This window comes from Gobio gobio (assembly GCF_949357685.1).
Source record: "Gobio gobio genome assembly, chromosome: 1".
Lineage (NCBI taxonomy): Eukaryota > Metazoa > Chordata > Actinopteri > Cypriniformes > Gobionidae > Gobio > Gobio gobio.
Window position 1 is genome coordinate 47,971,131 of NC_137097.1, and position 24,708 is coordinate 47,995,838.

The 24,708-nt window shown below is 37.5% G+C and overlaps 2 protein-coding genes across 3 annotated transcripts; both read left to right on the top strand.

Moving 5' to 3' along the window:
* Positions 1 to 22: 22 nt before the first annotated feature.
* atad5a (ATPase family AAA domain containing 5a) lies at positions 23 to 16,892 on the top strand. Its single transcript, XM_079821880.1, has 23 exons — positions 23 to 359; positions 568 to 641; positions 744 to 2,419; positions 2,508 to 2,586; positions 2,834 to 2,992; positions 3,468 to 3,609; positions 3,727 to 3,805; positions 3,922 to 4,103; positions 4,197 to 4,345; positions 5,710 to 5,860; positions 6,010 to 6,360; positions 6,808 to 6,904; positions 7,026 to 7,108; positions 7,212 to 7,342; positions 7,448 to 7,619; positions 7,711 to 7,887; positions 8,426 to 8,659; positions 8,742 to 8,806; positions 8,908 to 9,088; positions 9,195 to 9,352; positions 13,545 to 14,398; positions 15,437 to 15,595; positions 16,531 to 16,892. Exons 2-23 carry the CDS (start codon positions 591 to 593, stop codon positions 16,607 to 16,609), a joined length of 5,409 nt encoding a protein of 1,802 aa, XP_079678006.1. The 5' UTR covers positions 23 to 359; positions 568 to 590; the 3' UTR covers positions 16,610 to 16,892.
* adap2 (ArfGAP with dual PH domains 2) lies at positions 16,531 to 24,493 on the top strand. 2 transcript variants are annotated; one of them, XM_079821892.1, is made up of 12 exons: positions 16,531 to 17,257; positions 17,371 to 17,440; positions 18,043 to 18,173; positions 18,343 to 18,434; positions 18,877 to 18,959; positions 19,249 to 19,358; positions 19,612 to 19,761; positions 19,937 to 20,020; positions 21,219 to 21,281; positions 23,238 to 23,315; positions 23,475 to 23,703; positions 23,798 to 24,493. In XM_079821892.1, the coding sequence occupies exons 1-12, from the start codon at positions 17,252 to 17,254 to the stop codon at positions 23,824 to 23,826; spliced, it is 1,125 nt and encodes a 374-aa protein (XP_079678018.1). In that variant the 5' UTR covers positions 16,531 to 17,251; the 3' UTR covers positions 23,827 to 24,493. The 2 variants fall into 2 exon arrangements, with proteins under 2 accessions (XP_079678018.1, XP_079678017.1); XM_079821891.1 differs by having other exon boundaries at positions 17,202 to 17,440.
* The last annotated feature ends 215 nt before the right edge of the window (positions 24,494 to 24,708 follow it).

Consider the following 24,708-nt stretch of genomic DNA (forward strand, 5'->3'; position numbering starts at 1 on the left):
GCGGACTGTGATTGGCTGACCCGGCGCGGCGAAAGACATCCATGATATTTGGCGCCATTTGTCGAAAACAATCAAACTACACTAAAACCTACATTACGGCAGAATATGGGCTCTCATTATTAGCGTCAAATGCACTTCTGATTTTAGAGATTTACACGTAGGGCGGGTTTCGGGTTGGTAAATACCACGTGTTATGTTTGTTTTTCGCCGGTTTGGGAATGTATATCGATGTTTGGAAAATGTGTAGATAGATAGGCTTTGTGTTTACTTAAACTCGTTGTTGTATTCATAGTTTATGCACTGTGTATTGTAATTTTGGAGTATGTATCAACGTATAACTAAAGGAAGAAAAAGAACCGGTGAGTGTCTGCAATGTTTATGATTTTTTTTACAAACACATAATTGACAGGTAAACATTTAATACATGCAATTATGGAGGCATTGTTGAAATATATTATGTAAATATATGTAAATAAACTTTGAACACTTGATTCATGTGGCTTTGTTTTGTGTATTTGTCTTTAAAATATTCTACAACCGTTGGCTTTGTCTCTTAAATCCATACAGATTTTTAGTTTGGGGGTGAAACGATGGCTGGGGCCGTTGCTATGGCAGCTGTCATGGAGGATTTTGAGGGTCAGGTATGTGTCATAAAAAGTTTATATGCTGATATGGCTCTAAATTTATATTCAAAAGACACTGGAGGATTTCCAATACTTGATGTTATTGCTCTGTTTCTCCAGCCATGCAAGAAATTGAGGAAGGATGGCGATGCACCATCATCTGTCAAAACTATTACTAACTACTTTATGCCCAAGCCAGTGGAGAAACCATTCTCACCACCACGGTCTAACAACATTATGGACTACTTTAAGAGAACGTCACCTGCACAAGAAATAAAAAGCTGCTCTCTGGTAGCTAAAGAGAATTCCCCTCAACCTTCAGAGCAAGTAAGTCGAGAAGTCCCTGCAAAACCCATAAGAGGACAGGGACAGAAGCGAACCAGGAAGGGCAAGGACAACAAGAAGCCCAAAGAGGAGGATGCACAGATGGTCACAGATGATGTTGTCTTGATAGAGAGTCCCAGTGAATCGGCTGTAAAGGAAAGTGATACTGTTGTTGTTCCAGCTCAAACCTGTAATGATGTCTTGTCCAATAAAGAATCTGCTGTGAGGAAAAACACCACAGAGGCTGATCCAGATGTTCTGATGGTTAAGAATTCTGGGGAAAGTTCTGAGCAAAAACCCTCTTTAAACCAAAGCAGGAAGAAAGATTGTGGGAACAGAAAATCTGCTGTGAGGAAAAACCGAAAGGCGAAAGGGGCCTGTGAAGAGACTAAGGAATGTGATGCTGATACTCAAGAGCCTGTATGTGATGCTACATTGGAGGAAAGTGCGGATAAGAAAAGTAGCACCGTCACAATCTCATTTGTAGACTTCCTACAAAATCAGAACCAAGGGCAGGAGGAGAGCAATGCGATTCCCAAGACTGACACCACTGAGCTGTCAAATGAAGGCAACACTTGTAATGGTCAGAGTGATTCTGCAAACACTCCTCTGCAGGTGTCGCCCCGAACGCTCACCATCCAGGCCGAGGTGCATCCCATTTCCCCCGATCATAACGAGTCTGTCAAAGCTGCCTATGAGTTAAAAGTCGCATCCATTTTTAGTAGAAATAAAAAAAGTCAATCAAAGGAAGACAAGAGTTTGTCTGTTTCAATCCCAGAGGTTAAACAGGACGTATTGCCTGACCTCAAAAGGAAGTCTAACGTTGTTGTTCTCGAGGAAGATCTTGAACTTGATGTGATGGAGTCCAGCTACAATCCTCCTAAAAGCACTGAGGCGGAGAGAAAGCAGTTTATGAATGCCTTTAAGCAGCCTAGTCTTGATGGTTTTAAAAACAAAACCAGCAAGGGTCAGAGCAAGCAGAACCAGGTTCAAGAGAAGGATCCAGAGACAACAGACAAGGAACATGAAGAAAAATCTCTTGAGAACAAAGCAGAGACCAGCTCCGAGCAGAATGAAGAACAGAAGAGCTGTCCTAGTGATAAAAAGAAGCGAGTTAGGAAGGCTGGAAAAAAGGGACAGGCTAAGAAAGCTGAAGATGCACAAGCTGCAACGCCGAAACCTGAAGAACCTCCCACAGACATGGAGGTTGACAATGAGAGTGGGCCAGCTGATAATAACAACAGTGAGCCGGCTGGCAGAGAGCTGAGGAGGTCGACCAGAGAGATCTCACGCAAGCAATCAGTCGCTGTGTCGCAAAAGAAAGAGAGGCAAGAGAACACTGTAAAAGAGGATGAGACCCAAAATACACCCTCACCCTCTTTGTCCTCCACCCCAAAACCACACAGGGCCAAAAAGGGCGTTTATAGAGCTGAAATGCTCTACCCACCAGACATGAAAGGCAGCCCTATCAGGTGAGATTCACTTTTTAATTTCCTAGAATTTCTTAGATTTTTTCTTGTATCATTTATTGTCTCATGTCTTTGACATTTTGTTTGATAGGATGAGAATCACCAGAGTAATTCCATCCTCTGCTACAAAAGCTGGTGATTTTGAAATATCAAGTCCTCTCTCCAAACGGGTAACTAACACTTATGATTTATGTATGTTGCAAAAAATAATGCTAAATAACATGTTAAACATTATTATTATTATTCAATATTTATATTTTGTATTTATAAAAGTGTTATAGTTTTTTTAATAAAAAAAATACTATACAATAACAAAAATAATAAATGTATATAATAAGTAAAAATACATTATTTAATAATTGTCATTGGCAGATGTTTTGAGATTGAAGATGACTCACAAAAACTATTATTTGTTAGGAATTAAATGCAGTTAAAAAAAGAAAACAAGCTAGAAAGCTGGTGCAGAAAGCCAAAGCTCTTCAGCAAAGTAAAAAGGACACTAGGAGAAAGGAGAAAGACACCGTACGACGCTCTACAAGAAGCAAAGAGTCCATCGTAAATTACTGTGAAGATGAGGTGAGCTAGTGGCTGTGTCTTAAAGGAGTAGTTCACTTCAGAATGAAAATTTCCTGATAATTTACTCACCCTCACGTCATCCAAGATGTTCATGTCTTTCTTTCTTCAGTCGAAAAGAGAGGTTTTTGAGGAAGGAAATTAAGGTTTTTTAGGAAAACATTCCAGGATTTTTCTCCATATAGTGGACTTCAATGGGGTACAACGGTTTGAAGGTCCAAATTCCAGTTTCAATGCAGCTTCAAAGGGCATTGAAGTCCACTATATGGAGAACAATCCTGGAATGTTTGCCTAAAAAACCTTAATTTCTTTTCGACTGGAGAAAGAAAGACATGAACATCTTGGATGACGTGGGGGTGAGTAAATTAAAAGGAAATTTTCATTCTGAAGTGAATTCTTTTAGCATGCAGGCGTAAATGTTTTATACTTGCAATAAATGCTGCTAATAATTGCTCAAGTTATTCTCTCATCTTTTTAGGACTCAGTAGTTTTTTTGGATGAAAGCAAAAGCACCCCAGTCCCCTCGCAGGAAAGTGACAAAAGCCAAAAGAAGCTTCGTAGTTTGAACGAGGTTTTGGGTAGAAATACAACTCAAAACAAAACATCCAAGACTCCTGCAGGTAACTTACACTGACACACATAGTTAAAATTAAGTCAAAACCTCCTTTAATATCTGAAGTGGGGTTTTTTCCCAAATAAAAAAATGCATTCATGTATTTTTACGATTTTCTTTTCAGCTTCTAAACTGGCTCCTCTGTTTGTTGACAAGAAAGCGCAAAGAACATCTGTTGTCATCTCCATTTTTGACGACAGCAGGTATTACGCTAATAAAAACAGACAGTACTTGAATTGGCAAATTCTCTTTAATGCCCTTATTTTCTCGTTAGTATAAAAATGTAATAAATGCTTGTTCCCAAACTCAACTCTATCAGTCGAGAGGCATCCGAGAACTCGCAAGATGATGAACAGTTCAGAGCAAAGAGAGAGTTTCTGAAGAGCGGCCTTCCGGAGTCTTTTAAAAAGCAGATCGCAAAAACAGCAGCCAGCCGAGAGGCTTACAGTCAGGCCTGTGCTTCCTTCCAGACAGTCGTGCATGTTCAGCAGAGGGCTGCAGGTAAGATGACAGGTGTTCTGTTCTCTTGGTTAGAACATTACATTGATTTGCTTGTGTGTTTGAGACTAATGTGCTCATTTCTTTCAATGTTAGATTGTTCTGTTTGGAAACTTCAGTGGCCTACAAATCCCTTCCTTATTTGCATAAAGGAGTCCTATAATTTACCAGCTCTACAACTGGTGTCTTTGGAGAAATCTTTAGGTTATACTACAGTTCCTGCTAAGAGAACATTTTGCCAGAAGGTTGGTAATCTTTTGGTGACAATTATTAGATTTAAACGTTTCACTTTCTTTTTTTTCAAATGGCAGATTTTGTTCTCGAAAGAAATAAGTACTTTTATTGAGCAAGGATGCATTACATTGATCAAAAGTGACTGTAAAGATTAGTAAAGATTTATATTGTTATAAAAGGATTCTATTTAAAATAAATGCTGTTATTTTGAAGTTTTTATTAATCAAAGGCAAAGCATCAAGAACAAAACTATCAAGGATTCCTCAAAAATATTAAAGGGTTAGTTCACCCAAAAATGAAAATTCTGTCATTAATTACTTACCCTCATGTCGTTCGACACCGTAAGACCTCCGTTCATCTTCGGAACACAAATTAAGATATTTTAGTTGAAATCCGATGGCTCAGAAAGGCCTCCATTGGCACAATGTACTTTACACTCTCAAGACCCATAAAAGGTACTAAAGACGTCGTTACAAAGTCCATCTCACTACAGTGGTTCTACAATAACTTTATGAATCGACGAGAATAGTTTTTGTGCGCAAAAAAACCCTAAATAACGACTTGTATAGTGATGACCGATTACAAAACATTGCATCATGAAGCTTCGAAGCGTTATGAATCGGTGAGTCGATTCAGCGGTTTGGATCGCCAAAGTCACGTGATTTCAGCAGTTTGGCGGTTTGACACGTGATCCGAATCATGATTTGCCTCGCTGATCATAACGCTTTGAAGCTTCATGATGCTGTGTTTTGAAATCGTCATCACTATATGTCGTTATTTAGGTTTTTTTGCGCACAAACTATTCTCGTCGCTTCATAAAGTTATTGTAGAACCACTGTAGTGAGATAGACTTTGTAACAACGTCTTTAGTACCTTTTATGGGTCTTGAGAGCGTAAAGTACATTGTGCATATGGAGGCCTTTCTGAGCCATCGGATTTCAACTAAAATATCTTCATTTGTGTTCCGAAGATGAACGGAGCTCTTACGGGTGTTGAACGACACGAGGGTAAGTAATTAATGACAGAATTTTAATTTTTGAGTGAACTAACCCTTTAAGCAGCTCAACTGTTTTCAACATTGATAATAATAATAAATGTTTCTTGAGCATCAAATCATCACATTAGACTGATTTCTGAAGGATCACGTGACACTGAAGACTAGAGAAATTATGCTGAAAATTCAGCTTTGACATTACAGGAATAAATTAGTTATTAAACACGTATTCATTTAAATTGTAATGATATTTCTCAATAGCACTGTTTTTACTGTATATTTATTCAAACTAATGCAGCCTTGGTGAGCAAAGGAGACTTTATGCATCCTGTATTTATGTAAAGCAACAAATTTAACTAGTTTTTGTTTTCTATTTTTTAGATTTCTTATCGGAATTTTGAGTTTTCAGAGCCAATCAGACAGCATCTTTTCGAGGAGATGAGAATCTCCAATCCCTCCTTCCCTCATCAACGTTTCTTTATGCGGTTTGTTAAGAGACGTGAAGACTACATCCTCCAAGCCTCTACCTCAGGTGACTGAAAAATACAATTAATCATTTTGTTTTTGATTGTTTTGTTTCATTGCCCACAGGAGCATATAATACTTAAGCGGACATGGATTTATAATGAAGCATGTAACAATATTATTCACAGATTTTATTGATTATGTGATTATTTGTAGAACCTGAAGGTGAGTCTAAGGGTTCCTGCCCTGCTGGATCATCTGATGGTGTCGGAAGGAAACGAAAGCGTGTAGATGAAGGAGAGACAACAGGCAAAGTGGGTAAAAAACCAAAGCCCAGTCACTCAAAAGGGGATGTCATAGTGATTGAAGAAAGTCCACCATCAGGAGGTCAGGCAGCTCAAAATGTCTCTGACACAGTGCCATCTGGCAGAAGTCGAAGAGGACGATCACAGAGGCAAAAGCGGAAAGAAGAACCCAAGCCAGCAGAGTTAATCTCACCTGTGGGGAACCAGAATGATGTTCACATTATTGTAGATTCCTCTGTCCCAGAAAATTCAAGCACAGAAGGTGAAATTAAAGTTTATAGGGGATCTTTTCACATCATTAGTTGTCTTCCTCTCAAAGTCTGCATGAAAAGTTTGATAACCGTTTACAATAATTTTCAATTCATTAGCATCAGAACTTTCTACTTGCACATTTGTACATTTTTATGTTGTATAAATTAACATTTGTTTATGTTTTATATACAAACATGAATTAACAATAAGCAATAATAAAAACATTTTCTATTTTTATACACTTTCCTGTGATGGAAAAAACTGATCTCAACCCTTTGAACAGTAGTGTATTTATAAACTAACAGTAATCTAGAATACTACATGCTGTACAACATGGATGGTAATTGTTAGTCCATGATACCTAATGAACTGAACCTAAGGTATTACCAAATATTTATGATTATTAAACTGGTTTGCACTGTGTTTTGAATTTGGTTGTTCATGTTTTCATTTCTAGATGGAGTGAAAGAGGATGTGCTTTGGACAGAGAAATATCAGCCTCAGCACTCCAGTGAAATAATCGGGAATATGGAGTCAGTCCGGAGACTACACAGGTTGTTATCCTGCCATATTTAATCAAAGATGGTGAAAGTTTCCATTTACTAATCAACAAGTCGGTAATGACTATTTTGTTTGATACATTTCTTTTCATTTCATTTTGATTGTTACCGTTAGCTGGCTGAAAGAGTGGAAATTGAGAGCTGACCGGGAAGAGAAGAGGAAACAGCAGGAAAAAAAACAAGAGGAGGACAGTAATGGTATGAAAATATCCTAAATGACAGAACTTGCTGTTTTGCTTGCCATATTCAGATGTACCAATATTCATATTCTTGTCATTGTCTCAATTTTATTTCTATGCAGACTCCTGGCTCATAGGTGAAGACCTGGATGAAACAGAAGATTATCTGTGTAACACACTTCTTATCACTGGACCCACTGGAGTGGGAAAGACTGCTGCAGTCTATGCCTGTGCGCAAGAACTGGGATTCAAGGTCTGGTTCATTTTTCATTTCACTTTACTATGTTGAGACTGTCTAGTGTCATTTAAAAAAGGAAAGTGTTTCTACTCACCCTGTTGTTGTTTTTTCCCCATCAAGGTATTTGAGGTAAACTCCTCCTCTCAAAGGAGTGGTCGTCAGATCTTATCCCAGCTGAAGGAAGCCACTCAGTCCCACCAAGTGGACATCCAAGGTGTCAACGCTCACAAACCGTCCTACTTCAGCAGTTATAGCAGCAACAGCACCACCATCAAACCTGGCACCTCTCCCAGTATGAATTTACTTTTCCTTAATGATTGCACTACAATATTTAGTGTGCATGACTATTCGTATAGAGTTCTAAGTGTCTCTTCTAATCACAGGAAAGGTGAACTCCCCCAGGAGGGTTGTATCATCGCCCAGGAAGCCTCCTCAGTCACCTCGAAGTGCTCCATCCAGAAAAGGTGGCTTGGCTCCAACATCTCTGGCCAATTTCTTTAAAGCAGGTGGAAAACCCACAGGCAAAGAGGCAGAGAGTCAAGACAAGAAAACACAACCTGGTAATAATTCAAAATCCAGTGATCTAAATCAGTGGTTCTCAAAGTGTGGTACAAGTACCACTAGTGGTACTCATGCTGCCTCTAGTGGTACGCAGAGGAATCACTAAATAAATTAATGTTAAAATGTTTTGTTTGATTTTTGTTTACATTTAAGTACAGTACAGTTTTAATTTAATCATGTTTTAATTTTATTTACTTGTATGTAAGCACAGTGCAGTGTTAATGCACAAACTGTATTTAAAATGTTAAAGTGGCTGACAACAATAAATATTCCTATTAGGAATAAACTGCCTCGTTTTTTTAACTGTGCAGAGCTGTAGCTGAATAGTTAGGCCTACTATGCTACTGTATTTTAATGTTGGTCATTATGGTGGTACTAGGAGAGCCAAATATTTTCTGAGGTGGTACTTGGTATAAAAAGTTTGAGAACCACTGATCTAAGTCAAATGTTACCAAATATTGAATTGATATTTATTGCAAGCTATATTTAGGGAATAGTTTTCAAGCTTTCTAATGGCATTTTATGTTTTCTTATAAGCATGTCCGAAAAAGTCTGCCAAAGCAAAAGCGACCAACAGCAAAAGCAAAGAGTGCCCCAGTGGAACACCAGCCAGCACCAAGATCTCAGCTGAAGACCAGGGCAAGAAAACTGCCACATCCCTCATCTTATTCGAGGAGGTGGACATAATTTTTGATGATGACACTGGATTCCTGGCTGCAATAAAAACCTTCATGACCACAACCAAGAGACCAGTTATTTTGACAACCAGTGGTGAGTAAATTTGGCAGTGAAAAGAAATGTACTGTGTAAGATTTGTGAAATAAGTTGTCATTGGACTTTTTTTTTTGTTCAGATCCGACCTTTGGTGCTACATTTGACGGGTTCTTTGAGGAAATCCGTTTCAAATCTCCTTCAGTGGTAAGTGCACTTAATTTATTTTCTCCTTTTCTAATTATTTTCTCCTATATTTTCTTATATTGTGTTTGGTTTGTGATGGTCAACACTTTGCCTTTTTCCAGGCGGATGTGTCCAGCTACCTCCAGCTGCTGTGTCTGGTAGAAAACGTGAGAACAGACACTAAGGATGTGTCCTGTCTGCTAGACTGGAACAGCTGTGATATTCGGCAAAGCCTCCTGTACCTGCAATTCTGGGCATGCAGTGGTGGTGGACAGCAGTTGCAGAGACCTTTGGCTTCATCAGGTAAATATATGTTTAATTGATTTTAAAAAAGGTCCACTAAGAACTCTTGGATGTATATCATAACATCTGTATATAGTTATGAAAAACTTCTTGTTTCACACTATAGAGCTCAAAGGAGACGTCAAGGGTGACGTTCACCAACAGTCTATCAAAGCTCAGGATGTAAATGAGGATAAACTACCTCCTTGCCAAACTGCATGCACAGAGACTTTGCTAGGGATCCACAGTATGCAGACCAAAAATATTGCAGATTTGCTCCTAAAGGTGAGTATTGAATTTGTGATCTTGTGATCTTTTCAAATTAAGAATGCAATGATATTGAAATTCTGTCCGCAAGTTAAGCAGTTATTTTGTTATTGGCAACAACCAAAAAAGTGTGTGTGTGTGTGTGTGTGTGTGTGTGTGTGTGTGTGTGTGTGTGTGTGTGTGTGTGTGTGTGTGTGTGTGTGTGTGTGTGTGTGTGTGTGTGTGTGTGTGTGTGTGTGTGTGTGTGTGTGTGTGTGTGTGTGTGTGTGTGTGTGTGTGTGTGTGTGTGTGTGTGTGTGTGTGTGTGTGTGTGTGTGTGTGTGTGTGTGTGTGTGTGTGTGTGTGTGTGTGTGTGTGTGTGTGTGTGTGTGTGTGTGTGTGTGTGTGTGTGTGTGTGTGTGTGTGTGTGTAATGGAAATTAATTTTTTTTGTCCACCGGCCACTTTGGCTGGTGGATTTCAAAATCTACCAGCCACTCAATGTTTTTACCAGCCATTTCTTGTTTTTAACCGACAATGTATAACTGCATGTGAAAATTAATACTACAAGCTGTGTACGTTTATTAGTTACCGAACGGTCCGGAATGCAATATTTAACAGTCTGCTTGTTTTACGTGCTGAGCTTACTTTAATCTGAGTTCCACACAACATATTAAGTATTCTGGCCATTTTATCATGAAATTCAAACAAATGGCGTTTTGAAGCTCTTTAATGTGACGTGACAGATCAATGTATAGGCGCATCAGTTTGGCGCGCGAGTGAACGTGATCATCTCTTTCTAGTCAAAGAATAAACATGAATCAACATCTGAAGGTATGTTGAGGATACATTACAACTTACTGAAATGTATCATGTCGTATAATCGCATCACAGTGGGATATGTCAATAAAACAGCTTGTAAACTATCACGTAGCATTACATTTACCTCAGGTGAGTCAGTCAGTGTCCACAACTTGTTAGTTCACTAGAAAAACTCTTTCGCTAAATATATGCACCATATATTGGCCTATATATTTATTATATAACTATAAACTATATTATATACTTAACCTGTTAGTGTGTGTGTGTGTGTGTGTGTGTGTATGTGTGTATATATATATATATATATATATATATATATATATGTGTATATACTGTGTGTATACCTAAATAAATATGTAAATAAATACTTTACTTTGTCTAAAGATCTAATGAAAAACACTTATCCCCTGTTTTTGAAATGCTTGTAACACTAACGTTAATGTGTTGTTGAAAAGACTGTTTGTGAAGCTGCTTCATGCTGTACGTTTACATGACCACTGCACTCTCCGGATTAGTGGCAGCACGAACACAGATTTGAATGTTGCAGTGTGATGATCGTACTTTCAAAGGTTAACCAAAGTGCCTAATGTGGTTGGTTTAAACAGTTTCACCTCGCAAGTGTCACCGTAGCGTGAGCAGCACGTGTTTTGTCGCTGCCCATATCAATGAATGAGAGTGTTCACATCGGAAGCATGATGGCCGACCATCTTATTTATTAACATGGGCAGCAACAAAATATGCATAACAAACATAACATACGCTTGCAATGTGAAACGGGCGTAAAAGACATACTGCATTATTGTCGTTTAGGAATAAGATTGTGTGGGTGTTTGAATCCAGATTGCGATCTTTTACCGAATAATCGTGCTGCTCTAATCAATACCAAAAATAAAAATAAAAAGTTTATTGGCCAATAAGAGCTATAGTAACCATATATTGTGTATGTTTATAATTATTTTTTTTATTTTTACAGTGAAAATATAATTATTTAACCCTGTGAGGGCTCTTCGGTAATTTCTGACCTGAATGTTTTAAAATATTTTTTTTTTTAAATCGTAGCTTCATCGGAATGGTCCTTTATTGGTACTTGGTATATGAACACCCAAAAAAATTGGGGACAGGATTTGAAAAGTCTAAGTGGTCGTAAAAAAAATTGTCACACTAGGGACCTTCGGGTCAAAAATGACCCCCATAGGAAATGAATGGGATATTGGCAAAAATATGAAAATGCAGAGTTTTTTGTGCATACAATCTACAAATCAGCCAGGATGCAGAAAAAAAGGAATCAACAGTGAAGGGGTGAATCTCTAAAACATCAAGACTGCAAAATAGACAAAAAAAACTCACACACACACAAAAACACAATTCGCTTTTGGAATGGCACGCGTTAATTTGTGTGCGCGTGTGTTTTTGTGTGTATAAGTGTGTGTGTGAGTTTTTTTGTCTGTTTTGCACTCTTGATGTTTTAGAGATTCACCCCTTCACTGTTGAGTCCTTTTTTTCTGCATCCTGATTTGTAGATTGTATGCACAAAAAACTAATTTCCCATTCATTTCCTATGGGGGTTATTTTTGATCGGAAGGTCCTGAGTGTGACTATTTTTTCTAGACTTTTCAAATCCTGTCCCCAATTATTTTGGGTGTTCATATACCAAGTACCAATAAAGTCACCAAGTTTCGGACCATTTCCATGAAGCTACGATTTAATTAAAAAAAAAAATAAAATACAAGATCCACTATAGTGGTAAAAATGTGCTATTGTGTGATAAAAATGCTTAATGTGTCCACCGGATGGCACCGATCTCATTAAAAAATTGCTTTCATGAGGCCTAGGCTTGACTCTAAAAGGAAATACAGCTTTATTAAACATTTTTTAAAAAAAATGTATATATAGATAAACACTTTTTATTATATTCAATTTTATTTATTAGTTTATTTGACAGGGACAATGCAGAAAAGACATTGCTACAATTTCAAGCAGCCGTTGCTCCACATATAGACTTCTAGCCAAAGGCTAATTTGCAGCCCCAGTCCCTGGTTAGGCTTTTTTAACAACAATAAAACGATCGCACAAACAACAAAAAAATGTATGTATAAAAAACAATGATAAAATAAATCTAAGAGTGTGTATAACCATCAATGTTCACAAACCTGCTTTTGTTTGAACCACTTTTTTGTATTTTTTTGAAAGATGTTTAACTCAGTTTGCATTTTTAGTTCAGCTGGCAGGCTGTTCCAAAGCAGTGTACCTTGAACCGAAAATGTGGATTGTGCAAATTTAGTTTTCCTCTTCGGTACTTTGCAATTCCGATTGTATGCACCTCTTGTGATCATCCCCTTACTATGTTGTTTTGTTACTAATTGGCATATGATCTCTGGAAAAAGATTGTTTATACATTTAAAAAACATTTTAATAAGAGAAAAATTTATACAATTTTGAAAGATAAGCAGATTATACTTTTGTAAAATATTACAATGATGCCATCTAACTGGTTTCTTGTCCAAGATTTTTAGCGTTTGTTTATATAGAGATGTAACCGGTTTGATAGTCGTTTGAGAAACCTGACTCCAGACAGTCACACAATAAGATAACAAAATAAGATCATTGCATGCATGTATAACTTAGCTGCCTTTAGGGGTATATACAGCCTAATCAAATAAAAACAATTCAAGTTTGTTCTGATGGTCCTACACAACCTTTTTACATGCAGATCAAATTTTAATTGAGAATCTAGAATAACACCTAAATATTTAAAATCATTAACTGTCTCTATTGCTTTTTTGATTGATATTAATTATAAAACCATTAATTTCCTTCCTTCTTCTAATTGAAAAACACATTGAGACAGTTTTTGAACAATTCAAGATCAAACAGTTGTTTTGCAGCCACTGTGACACACCAGTCATTTCATGTGTTAATATATCTGCAGCCAAGCGTGGAGTCTGTGCTGATACATAAATGACTGTTATCTGCATATAACTGACATTTAGTTTCTGTACAACAATTTGGGAAATCATTGACATACAAGGAAAACAACAGTGGACCTAAGATTGACCCTTGAGGGAGACCCATCTCATTGTTTTGTAAAGATCTTGAATTATTTATCTTAACACACTGATCTCGAGATTCTAAATATGATCGAACCAATTGATTGCCTGCTGAGAATGGGAAAATATGGGTCATAATTATTGCATAAATATTAATTATAAATCAAAAAATTATCTCAAAACACCAAAAAAGAAAAGAAAAAATATTATTGAACAAAAATATATTTCATTGATTTTACTCAAATCTTTTTTTATCTTAATCCCGCCCTGGTCCTGAGTGTGACCCATAAATGAAGAACCCCAGAGGGTTAAACATGTTAATATCCAGAATTTGTTCCTGATCAAACTGTTCTTATTTTACAGCACGAGTCTTCAATACTAGAGAGCATTAAGTGCTGGGATCTTCTCTCAAAGGTCCACAGAATGGGAGTGGATCTTCTTTACTCCAATATGGAGAGTCTGCTTCCTCTGCCAACTTGTCCTTTACCGCAGTCCACCTTCAAATCACAATCAGCATCAAACCCACAGTCCCAACCTGAGCAAGTACCTCATAGTGTGAGGTTAGAAGTTTTGGAAGAGCCCTCTGATGACGGAAGTCCCCTTAAATTGTCCTCCAGAATGAGGGGGCGCAAGAAGATGGGCAATAAAGACGTTTTCCAATCTGATTCGGAGTCGGAGGAAGACTTCCTATCACTGCCAAAAACCACCAGAGATCCTGCTCAAAGCACTAATGCGGAAGTAGCCAATCTGTCCGTAAATGTGCCTGAAGCTGCACCGATAAAACGGAGGCACATTGTGTTATCTGAAGCCGAAAGAAAGAAGAGCATGCCAGTGACACATTGCTTAAGCAGTTTAGCAGAATATATGGACCACATGTCCTTCCTGGACTCCTCATTGCACTATCAGCCTTTGCAGGCAGAAGGTTCCTGCCGACCGCAGGACTTTGGCTGGACCGGTGCAAAGGTCAAGAGCGGGTTGACCGATGACATTCGGTTAGAGTGTGTCAGCCGGTTAAATAGTGTAAGTGTCGATGAAATCCACGCTGCATTGGGGCATTTGAGTTTTAGGAAGTGCAAGGCTGTTGTCTCTGAGGCCTGGGACAGAGCACAGCAACTAGAGGAGGAGATCAGAAGAGAGGCAGAGGAGGAGCTCACCCTCCCTGTGGCTCCACACATAGATGGCTTCAGCCTTGCTCAAGTTACACCTTGTGAACCAAGGTGAGAATTCAGCTTCTGTTTTTTTTTTTTGTAATATATATATATATATTTTTTTTTTTTCTACTTATACTTCATATAATCCACGGCTAGGTCATGTATCAAACCCTCAATAATACATTGTAACAAGAATCAATATTAACCTACATGTTTTACTGCATCATACACACATATATATATATATATATATATATATTTATTTTATTTTTTATTAATGTTGGTTAATAAAACTACAACTGTTCATGTTAGTTCACAGTGCATTAACTAATAATAACAAATACAACATTTGATTATAATAATGTGTTTGTAAATGTTAAAATGAACATTTAAAGGGATAGTTCACCAAAATGAAAATTAGCCCATGATTTACTCATCCTCAAGTCATCCTAGGTGTAAATGCCATTCTTCTTTCAGACAAATCAAATCATAGTTGTATTAAAAAAGTCCTGGCTAATCCAAGCTTTATAAAGGCAGTGAATTGTTGTCTCGTTTATGAAGTCCATAAAAGTGCATCTATCCATCATATAACTGCTCCACACGGCTGCAGGGGTTAATAAAGGCCTTCTGAAGCGAAGTGGCATGTTTGTGTAAGAAAAATATCCATATTTAAGACCTAGAATGACTTGAGGGTGAGTAAGTCATGGGATCATTTTCATTTTTGGGTGAACTAACCCTTTAACTGAGATTAGTTAATGTTAAATAAAGTAAACTAATGAAACCTTATTGTAAAGTGTTGACAAAATAATATATAAATTGCCATGCCAAAACTTTCCTGATAGTTTTTTTCACTAAAGTTTAAATCCGACATGCTATTATGTATTAATGCTCTTAAACCTGAAGGTTGGGAGACGAGGATTGTGAAACTAGTGTAATGACAGTCTTTGGAAAACCCAAAAAAATCACTGTAAATATAACACAAATTATTCAATATACCCGTTCCTAGTCTCAAAATGTTTTTACGTATCCACTGACCTCTCTTTAGCCTGTGAGGCGGTTTATACACAATATACTGTAAGATTGTGTCCATTTTGTTTTATACAGGCTGATGGAGAGGAGAAGTGAGGTGATGAACTCGGTGCTCTCCACCATGTCAGCTGGTATGCTGGGAAACCGGGCAGCAGTGGCTCTGGACTACCTCCCCTCTCTACGCACCATCTGTAGGTCAGAGAGACTGAAGGAGCAGGGAAAGATCAAACGCAGGTAAGAGTTATTAGATACTTTTAGACCATCTACAGTGCACTCATGTCATTAGTGGTTACAAAATTACACATTTAAAAGAACTGTGTGACTAAAATAAAAGGACTAAAAAGTGATGGAAATTGATTATTTAAGTTGTATGGGAACCCTGTGACAAGTTAAGAGAGAAATGTTTTGGTTCAAAATAGTTAGTTCTGTATACTATTGACCACCAGTGCGATCACTTTATGATGCCCGCGGTGGTGCGGCAGTTGGAAAATTTGTTTAGGGGGGGTGTAGAGAGATCATTTTCTTGTGGTGCCCCCCTGAGCACTTGGTGCCCTACGCGCAGCGTGTGGTTGGAGCGGCAGCACTGTTGACCACCCTGAAAGCCTGAAATGTCTCTAATGCATGACACACCAAATGTGAGATCATTTCCAGTTATTCAGATACCACACTGAGTTGACCTGTGACAAGGGAAATGCCCTTGACACACTGGGCACATTTCACAAGTTAAGATTATTATCACCCTATATTTACAATAGGCAAAAGAGTCACAAAGAAACCACCTTTGGTTTTGATATCCTAATATTTGATATCCTAACATGGTAATCACAGTTTTACTGCCTCAACTTGCATCTCATAAATATAGCGTTTAGTACCTGATGCATTTGTTTTTTGCTGGGCTGTCAATGAGATGTGAAAATTTCATTTGGTTATAGTGCACAGGTCTAAAAAAAAATGCTGTGAAGGGACAGGATGTGGCTTTTGCAAAGCTTAAATACGGCACGGGGTCACAATTTAACAGAGGAGGTTTTGTTTCTCTTGTTCATGTTAAATATGTTAAATATTTGTCAACATTTTGTTTTGTGGACTTGTTTTAAATGATCACATTTACTTGTAAAGATCCACGTTTTAACACAATGATCATAGTGTTGTTTTCCCTCCCACTTTTACAGGTTCTTGCACTATTTGGATGGTATACACTTCACTCTTCCTAAAAGCACAGTGGATTTCCTGGCCTCCGAGTTCCCTTAAATTACATGCATTTTTTGGCAGCCGCTTAAGGGCTGCTGGTAAATATGCATTTGTACAGTAATATATACTCAGAAGGAGTGTGGGTTTTTATGTTGTTGTAGACCTCACATATTTGTACTGATATTTTAAATTTGCTGATCATTTATGTTTTGTATTTTGTCATGCATCTTCCAAAATCTTTTATCAAGTAATAAATGTGCATTTGCTATTTGCCAGCAAACATGTTTTTTTCAAAATATGTATGTAAATTGCAAGAGCTCTGTAAACATGATGGTGCTATTGGAATATGTGTACAGGTTGTGTATGATTTTTTTTTTCCCCCTCTATCATATTTCATATTTTATCATGAGACGTAGACCTTACATTGTTTTTCGTGAAACCGAGTCATGAAGCACTTTTTCACTTCCACATCTCTTAAACGGGACGGTTTTAGTCCACTTGAATCCAGGAAGATATCTGTGTACCTGTTAAACCTGAAAATGCAACATTTTTGGTTTTGTATGCAGTCTTAAGTGTATGACTGAAGTAAATGTACCAGCTTGCAAGAATATTGTAGCTGTTGGCACCTGTTGACCGCCGCGCTGAAGCGCAAATGAGTTTCGAGTCAGACGCGACCGGAGCGCAACACGTTTAGGTGACTGAATGAAGGTAAAATGAAACCGCACCCTCCTGGATAAACTTGTCGTACAACTCAGATTATAGGTAAAACTACAGCCTATATGTTTTTTTAAATTATTTCGCTTATGGCAAATCGGGAAAAGAACAAGAAGACCCTTCTAGAATTGGTGAAGCTGCCAGAGAATAGCTACTGTGCTGACTGTGGAGCTGCAGGTACAGTAAAAGCTATTGTCAACACTAAACTGTATTCGCTCACGGCTAGTATTTATTTGTGTAATTTTATTGGGAATGCAAGTAATTAGAAAGTTCTCACAATATTTTGACGCACTAATCATAGTTTAAAGTTACAGTTCTGTAGGAAGGCTATTCATAGGCTACTGAAAGCCATGACTCATGAGTAGGCTTATTGTCATGGTTCTGTGGCTTCTATAAACAAACAACATTTGTTTCGAAGTCAGTAGCATTTAGAATCTATTCATACCGTAGTTTTATTTATATAAAACATTCTTTAGAATGTTTTGACAAAGAATGGTTGGCAGGGTTCCTACACACATTTAACCCAAGCATTTCCATGTATTGTTGTGACTTTTCAATATGGTCATTTAGGGTTTCTAAATAATAATAAAAGTTATTACTCTTAAAAAAAGTCATTTTCTAGCTGATAATATATGGAATGAAAAATATGTTGTATGTAAAATATTAATATTTAATTTTCATGGCCTTTCCTGGAAATCACCATTTTAAAATTACTTGACATTTCATGTTTTCCATGAACGTGTGTTATTTATCTATTGTATGATTCACTAACTTAATAGATCCAGACTGGGCTTCATATACACTGGGAATATTTGTGTGTCTAAACTGTTCTGGAACTCATCGCAATCTTCCTGCAATAAGTCGTATCAAGTCCATACGCTTGGACTTCTGGGATGATGAGCTTGTACAGGTAAAAATGAGCTTGTGAACTCAAAGTTTGAATGATAAGATATTGATTATTACATGTTACATTTTGCATACTCACTGTATAACATTTCAGAATCTAGTGGTTACATTAAGTCATGAATGTGAACTCTAACAACATTGTGTTTCCTTTCAATGCGCTTTCGGACGAGAAGTTCATGAAGTCCAATGGAAACCGTCCTGCCAAAAACTTCTATGAGAAATTTGTCCCTGTCTTTTATTATCAGCCCCAAACAGATGATTGCGAGTGAGTAGTACAGGCTCTTCTATTTGACTGAAAAGCCAACCTAACACATACAATTATTTACATCTGAAACACTTTAAACACCTAATGGAACAGATATCTAATTTGGGAAGTTTAAAAAAAGGGCTGATCAAGCGAATATCTTACTGGCAAGAAAAACGCTGTGTACTATTGTTAATCACAGTAAGAGGAACTACTGATTCCACTAAAATAACCATTCCTTTGATTCTGTCAGTTGTGTTCTCGATTCTCAATATGCTACATTGCACATGTATTTGTTGAATATATGCTTATATTCAACTAAAACAGTACAATCTGCAAACATTATAAAATAATATTGCAAGTGTACTATAAACTGTTATATACTGTATATATGTATGACATTTATAGATCAACTAACTCCAGCATGTAGTACAACAAAATGCATCATATGTACACTTTATAGGGTCCTTAGAGAACAATGGATTCGAGCCAAATACGAAAGAATGGAGTTTACAGAGAAAAACGCAGAAAGACCCTACACAGCAGGTAATCCATTTCTGTTTCCAAATGTTTTCTTTTTAAAACTCTGTACTTTTTATGTATCATTATAGTGTAATAAAGTGTATTATTGAAGAAAATCAGCTCAGATTGACTGAGAAGCAGGTGACTCGTTCCAAATGACCCACACTTGAATCCTAAAAATGACAGATTAATAACTCATATTATACTTAATGCATTCAGCTTGCATCTTAGTTTGTTTACTTAAGTCTGTTCTATAATTTTAACAATGAATAACATTAATCTTTCAACAAAATTGTTTTGCCTGGCTATATAGGTGTCTTTGAGGGCATGCTGTGGAAGAAAGGAAAGGATAATGGACAGTTTCTCGAGAGGAAGTTTGTTCTTTCAGTGTGCGATTTTACCCTCAAATACTACAAGGAGGATGTGAGAAAAGACTTTTTATTAAGCTGTGAAGTTTGTGCACCATTTAGAAATTATGTGTTTAGTCAAGGCATTTGTTGTAAAACAGCACAGACTGTTTGACTTTTAAGACAAAGCTATGCATTAATCATATCTTTTTAACACAATATTTGCTCTATTTTACATTATTTGCCTTTGTTTGGAAAATTTATCAAATGAAGTATTGGGTGCACAAATGAGTTGTAGACATTTATTAAATAATGTCTGTGCTTGTCAGGAATCTAAGGGGCCAAAGGCTGTCATTTCTGTGAAGGACCTGAATGCAACCTTCCAGCCTGAGAAGATAGGACATGCTTACGGCCTTCAGATCACCTACTGCGTGGATGATCACACCCGAAACCTTTTTGTTTACCATAAAAATGGAAAGGTATTGGCTTTATTCCAAAGAATTGTGCAACTGTAGTGTCCCTCATGTTTGAACTTAACAAGTTTCAAAGGCAGCTTATACACAAAAGAGTACACTAAACTACGCTTAGAGTATGCTAAAGAGTACACTACTTGTAAACTTGTACACTATCTGCTCTGTAATTCCTCCATTTTAGGAAATCGTCAATTGGTTTAATGCCATTAGAGCTATTCGCCTCGTCTACCTGAAAACAGCCTTTCCTACAGCTAATGATAGAGATGTAAGTACATTTTGTATACTTGGTTTTGACTTACTAAAGTACCATGTGTCTCCTCAATTTGCATTACATAGCAAACTGTGTAGAGCCTTCTCCTGTTGTAGCTGCGCTAACATTGCCACATAAAAGGAAGTTCTGTAAGTTTCCCCTTTTCCAAGTGATTTTACTTCCTAAAACCAGCAACAGATAAATGCCTGCCTTCTCTCCAATTTCACAACACGAATGATGGTCAAATAAACACCCTCCCACTACAATGCTAACAGGAAATGTGGTTTTGTTTTTTTGTGAGTTGCTGCATCTCTAAAGAAGAAAAGCATTTATTGTATTTGGTTAGCTAACAGAATGCAATATGTGTAGTCAAAGTTTCAATTTGTGGCTTATTGGTGAGTCATCCAAAATAAAATAGTACAAAATAATAATAATATCTATTCTAGTCTACTAGAAACATGATTGAAATTTAATCTTAATATAACCGGCGCCATGAAGAGTGCTGAATCCAGTAGCTGATACCATCTGCATTGGAATCCAGCCGAGTAAACATCAGCCTCCAACAAGTATTACCTTTGTCATGGAAGGAGAAAGACCTCAGGTGAAGCGAAGGGCCTCAGCTGCCTCAGATCTAGGGGAGCAGTTGAAGTTTTCGGAACACATTGCAAAGACAACACTCAGATCAGATTTGGACTAAACACCTGACTGTTCTAAGCAAGTGGTTATGGAACTCACTGTCCCCGGGAAAGACCGGTTGGTGGAAGCCCATGAGTGAAAAAGGGGAAAAATCCTCGAGCTGGTAGAGGAATTTTGGAGACATGGTCGGAGGGCCTTTGCAGGGCAGTCATTACATCAGGCATTCAGTGTCTGAGGCATAGGAGAGTTGCAGAAAAGGAGAGCCACCAAGAACATAATCAAGGCTGCAGAAAAAGGATCGAGGTGGTTGTGGATTTAGAAGGGTTAGCCATGGTGTAGTGCGCCACTTAGACACAAGCCGGGGAGATCGGGTGAGGGTGTCTGATGATCTAAGACCCGAAACACCCCACGACCCTGAGTTCATCACCTATGATGTGTCCAAGAAGCAGAAGTTGGTCTCAATAAACTAACCAAAGCACTGTGAAACATTTGTTTAAAAAAAATTAACCAGCTAGGGTTAATAATTTCTTTATTATTATATTGATTGTAAAACTCTTTGCCATTGTTTTGTCTTAAGCTAATACCATGGATAACCAGAAACTACCTGAAAGAGGGTTACATGGAGAAGACTGGCCCTCTGGTAAGTTTTCCGTCCCACAAATGTTCTCTCTATTTTCATTATTTGCATATTTTAAAAAAATCTAGATTTTCCATTATAGCAAGGTATTTGTAGTTGACTTTAAATTGCACAAACATTTAAGGATAAATCATGCTATTCTTGTAAAACACTCCTCAAACATCACTACATGCATGCCACTGTGTATACATATCTGTATATTTTCAACATCTGTATAGTTCTGCGTATTCTGTGTATTACAGGTGCTGGTCATATAATTAGAATATCATCAAAAAGTTGATTTATTTCACTAATTCCATTCAAAAAGTGAAACTTGTATATTATATTCATTCATTACACACAGACTGATATATTTCAAATGTTTATTTCTTTTAATTTTGATGATTATAACTGACAACTAAGGAAAATCCCAACTTCAGTATCTCTGAAAATTAGAATATTGTGAAAAGGTTCAATATTGAAGACACCTGGTGCCACACTTTAATCAGCTAATTAACTCAAAACACCTGCAAAGGCCTTTAAATGGTCTCTCAGACTAGTTATGTAGGCTACACAATCATGGGGAAGATTGCTGACTTGACAGTTGTCCAAAAGACGACCATTGACACCTTGCACAAGGAGGGCAAGACACAAAAGCTCACTGCAAAAGAGGCTCGCTGTTCACAGAGCTCTAATGTCCAAGCACATTAATAGAGAGGCAAAGGGAAGGAAAAAATATGGTAGAAAAAAGTGTACAATCAATAGGGATAACCGTATCCTGGAGAGGATTGTGAAACATAACATATTCAAATATGTGGGGGAGATTCACAAAGAGTGGACTGGAGCTGGAGTTAGTGCTTCAAGAACCACTACGCACAGACGTATGCAAGACATGGGTTTCAGCTGTCGCATTCCTTGTGTCAAGCCACTCTTGAACAGCAGACAGCGTCAGAAGCGTCTCCCCTGGGCTAAAGACAAAAAGGACTGGACTGCTGCTGAGTGGTCCAAAGTTATGTTCTCTGATGAAAGTACATTTTGCATTTCCTTTGGAAATCAGAAGAGAGGAGAGGCACACAATCCACGTTGCTTGAGGTCCAGTGTAAAGTTTCAACAGTCAGTGATGGTTTGGGGTGTCATGTCATCCGCTGGTGTTGGTCCACTGTGTTTTCTGTGGTCCAAGGTCAACGCAGCCATATACCAGAAAGTTTTAGAGCACTTCATGCTTCCTGCTGCTGACCAACTTTATGGAGATGCAGATTTCATTTTCCAACAGGACTTGGCACCTGCACACAGTGCCAAAGCAACCAGTACCTGGTTTAAGGACCATGGTATCCCTGTTCTTAATTGGCCAGCAGAAAATCTATGGGGTATTGTGAAGAGGAAGATGCGATATGCCAGACCCAACAATGCAGAAGAGCTGAAGGCCACTATCAGAGCAACCTGGGCTCTCATAACACCTGAGCAGTGCCACAGACTGATCGACTCCATGCCACGCCGCATTGCTGCAGTGATTCAGGCAAAAGGAGCCCCAACTAAGTATTGAGTGCTGTACATGCTCATACTTTTCATGTTCATACTTTTCAGTTGGCCAAGATTTCTAAAAATCCTTTCTTTGTATTGGTCTTAAGTAATATTCTAATTTTATGAGATACTGAATTTGGGATTTTCCTTAGTTGTCTGTTATAATCATCAAAATTAAAAGAAATAAACATTTGAAATATATCAGTCTGTGTGAAAATAATATAAGAGTTTCACTTTTTTAATGGAATTAGTGAAATAAATCAACTTTTTGATGATATTCTAATTATATGACCAGAACCTGTATGTAACTAATGTTTCTGGATTGGGTTTTATTGTGCTGCTGTCTAAAGGAAAGTGTGGTATAACTTGTAGGAGAAATGTGACAAATACGTTTTGGACTTTAAACCTTTGAAATGAATTTAGTCAACACATCTCTGACTGTTTGTTTATGTTGAACAGCAGCGAGAGCCATTCAAGAAAAGATGGTTTATCTTGGATTCCCTGGACAGGAAACTACTCTATTTTAAAACACAGCTGGTATGTATTGCATTACTTCTTTCCTTTGTTGGCTGTTTTGTCAGTTTCATGTGTCTTAAAACTTGAAACACATGATAAGTGTCTAATACATTTAAAATTATTACTTCTACATACATTTTTGGGTTTTAATATTGTGAATTTTTTATTTTATTTATTTAGGATGCCATTGAGCTTGGGGTTGTTTTTATTGGCTCAGAGAATCATGGGTATTCAGTGAGAGAGTGTGTCCCTAAAGGGACAAGAGGCAACAAATGGAAGTGCGGGGTAATTGTGGAGACGCCAGATCGGCAGTTCGTCTTCATGTGCGAGCAGGAGCGCGATCAAAGGGAGTGGGTGGAGGCCTTGAAAACAGTCATCTCGAAACCTATGATGCCCCAAGATTACACCAGTAAGATTACACCACTCTCTATCAAATGTGTTAATTAAATATAACAAAACATATCTGAGTTGCTAAAAAATAATAATACTCTACCTCTTTTCAGCCGAAGCCAATATCCGTAGACGGCGGTGAACACACTGGCTGGATGGGATAATAAGCTCAGAGCACAACACTCTAGACACATGGACTCTGTCACCAAATCTTAATAAAATTAAACCAGATATCCTGGATGAATCAAAGGTTAACATTTGAGTCCCAGAAATGATTTACTCAAAGGGAACCTTGGAAGAATGTCACTTTTGGGCATTGTTTCTAACAAGCAGTTAAAAAAAAAACATATTCCCACTTGGTGCATTTTGGGATGTGAAACCAATCTGAGAAGATTGCAGGTCAGATGTGGATGGACTAACTGGTTGAGCTCTCTGAGGAGCAGAAAGGATATGAAGATGGATAAGATCTTGACTCAATACAAGACCTTCTGAGCCTTGACCAAGTAGTGAATCTCATCTTAGGCCTATGAGGGAGAACTAAACTAGACGCACATTTGACAATGAGTCCACATGCAGGATCTGCCTGAGACACAAAATAGAAGCTAAAAATAAGGAATTATGACTTTGCATAAATGGATAAATGCAAGTGACATAAATGTGTGATGAAAATGATAATTGTAGAACAGCTAGGTTTCATTAAACTGACATTTGGACACTTTTTGTTTTTCTGATATATATATAATGGGCGACTGAACAAAGCTGAATTATGTTGATGTTCATATTAAAATATATCTTCTATGATCAATACTATGTTTTTAATACCCATGTTTTCTTTTTTGTTTTATTCAATTTTAATTTTCTTCACAGACTTGTAACTTTAGCAGTAGGCCTATGTTGCTAATGGTATTGTAGTATGTATTTATTAATCAATTATATATTATATTTAAAATAGGATGCATAATAAGTCTATTATTTATGGTAAAGTAGTAGAAGATAATAATGACTCTAGAAGCCATCGGTCTCA

Bases quoted from the DNA above. Each gene is read 5' to 3' on its own strand.
- atad5a (XM_079821880.1), top strand. From the start codon at position 591: ATGGCTGGGGCCGTTGCTATGGCAGCTGTCATGGAGGATTTTGAGGGT. The intron at 4,346-5,709 runs GTTGGTAATCTT...TCTATTTTTTAG, and splicing joins AGAGAACATTTTGCCAGAAG to ATTTCTTATCGGAATTTTGA. The intron at 8,807-8,907 runs GTAAGTGCACTT...GCCTTTTTCCAG, and splicing joins GTTTCAAATCTCCTTCAGTG to GCGGATGTGTCCAGCTACCT.
- adap2 (XM_079821891.1), top strand. From the start codon at position 17,353: ATGGCAAATCGGGAAAAGAACAAGAAGACCCTTCTAGAATTGGTGAAG. The intron at 17,441-18,042 runs GTACAGTAAAAG...CTAACTTAATAG, and splicing joins TGCTGACTGTGGAGCTGCAG to ATCCAGACTGGGCTTCATAT. The intron at 19,359-19,611 runs GTGAGAAAAGAC...TGTGCTTGTCAG, and splicing joins TCAAATACTACAAGGAGGAT to GAATCTAAGGGGCCAAAGGC.